This window comes from Mandrillus leucophaeus, unplaced genomic scaffold, assembly GCF_000951045.1.
Source record: "Mandrillus leucophaeus isolate KB7577 unplaced genomic scaffold, Mleu.le_1.0 Scaffold933, whole genome shotgun sequence".
Taxonomy (NCBI): Eukaryota; Metazoa; Chordata; class Mammalia; order Primates; family Cercopithecidae; genus Mandrillus; species Mandrillus leucophaeus.
Genome location: NW_012110175.1, coordinates 370,938 through 376,328, shown reverse-complemented (window position 1 = coordinate 376,328; position 5,391 = coordinate 370,938). Strand labels below are relative to the sequence as shown.

The following is a 5,391-nucleotide window of genomic DNA, read 5'->3' as shown; positions in this document are numbered from 1 at the left end:
ATAGGAAAAATAAGGACAAACCCTATTCTTCTACTGGAATTGGGATGGGCAAGAACTTCTTTCTTGCTTCTAATCTCCCCATCCCACACACATAAAACAAATCAGTCTCTTGCTCCGTCGCCTAGGTTGGAGGGCAGTGGTGTGATCTCACTTCACTGCAGCCTCAACCTCGGGGCTCAAACAATCCTTCCACTGAGTGGCTGGGACTACAGGCGCGCCCCACCATGCCCAGCTAATTTTCTTACATTTTTTGTGAAGACAAACTCTCACTATATTGCCCAGGTTGGTCTGAAACTCCTGGGCTCAAGCAATCTTTCCAAAGTGCTGGGATTACAGGCATGAGCCACGTGCCCAACCAAGAGCATTTTTTAAAGTACCAATTTCCCAGGCTCCAATTCTAGACTTACTAAAAGGAAAAGAAATTATTCACTGAATGCTTTTGGAGGTGCTAGACAGCCCTTCTAACACACACACCATGTGCTTTGCTTCCCAAGCACAATTTCTCTAGCAGTAAAAAAAAAAAAAAAAGGGGGAATGTCTAGAATATAACTTACCTGACAAATGATATCTCTGTTTGTTACACGAACTATCATCCTGTATTTGGGTGTGTTGTATTTATTTTTATCCTGTATCACCAAGCGTTTCCGAGCATAGTAATCAGTTTTACCCTCTGAGAAAGAAAAAAGCAATTTTAGAAAAGATATTCCACTGCATCTGCAAAGCAGATTAATATTGTAAACACAAAAAGGTGACAGTACCTCGTCGTCTTCTAAATTTCACTTGGTATCTCTTAAAGTAGGCCTTATTCTTAACAACTTTAACAAACCCCTTAAAGAAAAAAGGATGTTATTAAAACTTTGATAATGTCTTAGCCTATGATACTTTTGACATGAATTAACCATGTAACAAAATAACACTCGAACTTCAAGAGCAAAAACTGTCCCTTGCAGAATCCCATGTTTCACAAGCAACTAGGGTTCAAGAATGTTTTTCCTCTACTTTCCATGTCACAGACTGATAGTTTTATAAAACACAATAAAAACGAATCATTAGAGAAATATGGAATAAAAGAAACATACAAAATGCAGATCCCAATTTATTACATTTAAAGGTATAAAATTATTGTTACATTGCTTTCAAAAGGTTTTAAACGCTCTCAATTTCCGTACTTTTTTCTTCGAGGACCAGCACCAGCAACTGTGCCAAACTTTTGCGAAGCACTGCTCTAGACAGCAGTCAGTGGCGCCAAACGTCAGTCTGTTCGGAACACGCTATGTCCCACTTCGAAAATCTAGCCTCAAATAACAACTACATACCTCTCTCGCTTCCCACGTATGTTTTTCAAAAGCCTGAATTACCTGCCACAAAGCTTAACTGGGTAAGAGCACATTCAGCAATAATTCCCCACTAAAACAGCACTGTTCCCCATCAGCTAAAGCACCATTTCATCCCACCCTTGGGGCCCTACCCCAATAATTAATAACTCGTCCGGCGACGGCCTCCAGAGGAAGAGGCAGGAGGCACGTATTCCACGTTAAAGGATTTTCCGGGGCCCAGGAACACCTCCGCCTCCAAGCTCCACTGACAATTTCGGTTTCAAAGCCACTTGCTTGGCCCACCAACACAAGCTTCCTAAAAGACTCGCCGGCTCCGACATTCCCCCGGAAAAGCCACGAAGTACTCGGTACTCGGAGCTCGAGCGGGACCCGAGGACCTGCAGCCCCCCTCCATTCCGGCGTTCTCCAGCTAGGCTGAGGCCGACTGCTTGCGACCTCTCACGCCAGGCCGCTTGCCAGCGCCCCCTCACACTAGACGGCAGTATCCCCACTCAGGCCGTCTAAACTCACCCTTCTCCCCAATCCGCAGTCCAAGCTCTCGCTACCCTTCTTCGCCAACCCCTCCCCCCAAATTCGCGCACCGGGCGGCAGCCATTTAAGGCCACGCTGGGAGCTGCACAGCCACGACCTAGTCACAGCCAGCAATCTAACGCCATCCGGCCCCTGCGACGCGCGACACGGGCCCTAGGCTGGCGTACGGACAAGAAAAGGGAACCTCCGTGTATCTAGAGCCCCGAGACCGAGGCATAAACTCACCATCCTGCGGAACAGAGACCCGCGTCCGCGGCTCGACAGAGACCTGCAGGCCCAGCGGCGCTAGAGGGGGGGAAAAGGGCCACAGCCCTTGCGCAGGCGCAGTATGTAGCGCAGGCAGTCACGCCAGTGACGTGTGGAAGAGAGAAGGCGTCGGCCACAAAGCGTTTTACGTTCCGCCCCCTGCTGGCAGGAGGGTGAATGCCTGCACAAGCTGTCAAGGTTCCAACGCTCGGGGTATCTCACAGGATCCGTGCGGTGAGGAGGAGCAGGGAGGATTAGTGGAGCCTTTCGCTTTCTTTTCTACAGCGTTTTTGTTTTGTTTTGTTTTGTTTTGTTTTGTTTTGTTTTGTTTTGTTTTGTTTTGTTCATAACAAACGTATTTTGCTTTTCTAAGCAGGAAAGAAAAATTAAATAGGGCAAGTTTGCTTGGGAACCCTCTTGCCTTCTCTGGGCTACTCATCCTGGTCCAAGAGCAAACGGACCCACCCTCCCATCTCACCCCCAGGAAGCCTTCCCTGAGAGCCCCAAGCCTGGGATAGGGGCCACTCCTCTGCCTTCCTACGGCAGCTTTCTACCGGCTTCAGCCCACCACAGACTGTCAACTTTCCGAGGGTGGGCCCTGATGTCCACCTCTGACTCTCCAGCACCTAGCAGGGTATCAGCTGCTCACCATCAGAGCTGGAAGAAGGTACGGCCAACCAGGATGACAGGGTTAAGTGACTCCAAAACACTGCCACTAGGATAAATCAGAATTAGGGTGCCAATTACCTCTGATTCCAACTTGTAATTCCTTATATAACAGGAAAAATAAACAGAGTCCACTATGGCCGATGTCAACAGAGCTCTAGAGGAGAAAACTTAAAACACTTCTCACAGGAATTGTGATTCTATTTTTGCAGGGCCACCTTTGAAAGTGTAAAGAAAGACGTATTCAATTCGTATTTATAGAAAATATTTAAAAACCTTCATTTTGGTGGATTATCAAGTTATTAGCCTACCAAAAGGGCTCCATGTCTTGGTCAGGCCTTGCTTACATTGGAGGCAAAAGCATCAGGAAGGAAAGTCTGCCTGGATACAGGCCCGCTTCTAACTTTTGCGTGTTTTAGGACAAGGGTTCATGGGAAGACCCACATACCATTCATCTGAATATTTAGAAGTCATGGGCCGGGCACAGTAGCTCAGGCCAGGTGCAGTGGCTCACGCCTGTAATCCCAGCACTTTGGGAGGCTGAGGCAGGTGGATCACGAGGTCAAGCGATCGAGACCATCCTGGACAACATGGTGAAACCCCATCTCTGCTAAAAATACAAAAACTAGCCGGGCATGGTGACACGCACCTGTAGTACCAGCTACTCAGGAGGCTGAGACAGGAGAATCATTTGAACCAGGGAGGCAGAGCTTGCAGTGAGCTGAGATCCGGCCACTGCACTCCAGCCTGGGCGACAGAGCGAGACTCCGTCTCAAAAATAAAATAAAATAAAATAAAATCCAAACAGAGAAGTTATGAAACAAATAACATGTTAAATTAAATATACTTTATCATCCTTATCCCTCTCCTTTTTACCTTATAAATCCATAACTAGAAAATTAAAAATATGTATACCTGTTCCCCTTGGTCACAGTCAGGGGTCTATGGCTAGCATGGCTTGCTCAGCCAGTGCAGTTGGTGACACCAGGAGCCAGGGGGTAATTGTCCAGCATCCTCAGATAACAGCACCTTATTCAAGTGGTAAAAGTTAAAAATCACCAACAGTGGGATGAATTAACATTATAGGTTCACACCTGTAATCCCAACATTTTGGGAGGCTGAGCCAGGAGGATTGCTTCAGCCCAGGAGTTGGAGACCAGCCTGGGCACATAAGAAGACCCCTATCTCTAGGGAAAGAAAAAAGGAAATGAAAGAAAAAATAAATTAACATGATATGCCTCCTGATGCGCCAAGAAGAACACAAAAGCATTTCCTACCAAATTTACGTAATCTAATCTAAAATAGTTATCTAATATGTACCAACCAATTCTAATCATGATGAAACTACACGTAAACCCAGATTTAGATAATTCTACGAAGTAACTGGCCTGTTCTCTTCAAAAATGACAAGATCATGAGAGATAAGGAAAGCCTAAACAATATTCCAGACTGAAAGAGACCAAAGTGACATGACAACTGTCTGCAATGTGTGATTCCATATTGCATCCTGGACAAGACAGGAAAAAGGGAAATAAGAAGGCTTTGTATTTCTTTTGTTCAAAGGACATTGTCAGAACAATCAGTGAAATTTTACTGAAGTCTGGATTAGGTGATAGTAAAGAATCAATATTAAATTCTTCTTCTTATTTTTTTTTTTTGAGATGGAGTTTTGCTCTTGTTGCCCAGGCTGGAGTGCAATGGCACAATCTCGGCTCACCACAACCTCTGCCTCCTGGGTTCAAGCAGTTCTCCTGCCTCAGCCTCCCAAGCAGTTAGGATTACAGGCATGCGCCACTACGCCCGGCTAATTTTGTATTTTTTGTAGAGACGGGGTTTCTCCATGTTGATCAGGCTGGTCTCGAACTCCTGACCTCAGATGATCTGCCCCCTCCTTGGTCTCCCAAAGTGCTGGGATTACAGGCGTGAGGCACCAAGCCTGGCTAAATTCTGATTTTCATAGGTAGACTGGTTATGAATGAGAGTTCTTTTTTTTTTTAAGGTAATACACACTGAACTATTTTGGAGTAGTGGGCATTATTTCTGCAACTTAGTCTTAGTTGCAGTAAGTGGCTTTCTTAGTAAATGGCTTAGAAAAAAATTACATGTATGTATATACATATACATATATGTGCATATAAAGAGAGAGAGATTAAGGCAAAAATGTGTTAAAATGGTGACAGCGGGGAACTTGGGAGAAGGGTATATGGAAACTCTTTGTACGGTTCTTAACCCAATCAGTGGTTTTGAAATTATTTCAAAATAAAAAATAAAACATTGGCTGGACAACATGGCTCACCCTTGTAATCCCAGGACTTTGGGATGCCTAAGCAGGTGGATCGCTTGAGGTCAGGAGTTTGAGACCAGCCTGGGCAACATGATGACTCCTAATCTCTACAAAAAATACAAAAATTTTAGCTGGGCATGATGGTACGTGCCTGTGGTCCCAGCTACTTGGGAGCCTGAAGTGGGAGGATCACATGAACCCAGGAGGCAGAGATTACAGCGAGTCATGATCTCACCACTGCACTCCAGCCTGGGTGATACAGCAAGACCCTGTCTCGTAAAATCAAAAAACAAAAAACCTGCTGCTAGAATGGGAGCTATTTCTTAT

At 45.3% G+C, this 5,391-nt stretch overlaps 2 protein-coding genes across 2 annotated transcripts in view; one reads left to right on the top strand and one right to left on the bottom strand.

Moving 5' to 3' along the window:
- The window catches only part of FAM69A (family with sequence similarity 69, member A), a 64,964-nt gene extending 63,643 nt beyond the window's left edge, over window positions 1-1,321 (top strand). The window contains exon 4 of the mRNA XM_011970216.1: window positions 1,183-1,321. Coding sequence (XP_011825606.1) covers window positions 1,183-1,305 — 123 coding nt within the window. The 3' untranslated portion in view covers window positions 1,306-1,321. The remainder of the gene's footprint in view (window positions 1-1,182) is intronic.
- The window catches only part of LOC105532128 (60S ribosomal protein L5-like), an 8,151-nt gene extending 5,951 nt beyond the window's left edge, over window positions 1-2,200 (bottom strand). Inside the window, exons 1-3 of the mRNA XM_011970217.1 lie at window positions 2,094-2,200; window positions 759-828; window positions 555-670 (exon numbers count right to left, since the gene is read on the bottom strand). Coding sequence (XP_011825607.1) covers window positions 555-670; window positions 759-828; window positions 2,094-2,096 — 189 coding nt within the window. The 5' untranslated portion in view covers window positions 2,097-2,200. The remainder of the gene's footprint in view (window positions 1-554; window positions 671-758; window positions 829-2,093) is intronic.
- Between the last annotated feature and the right edge of the window lie 3,191 nt (window positions 2,201-5,391).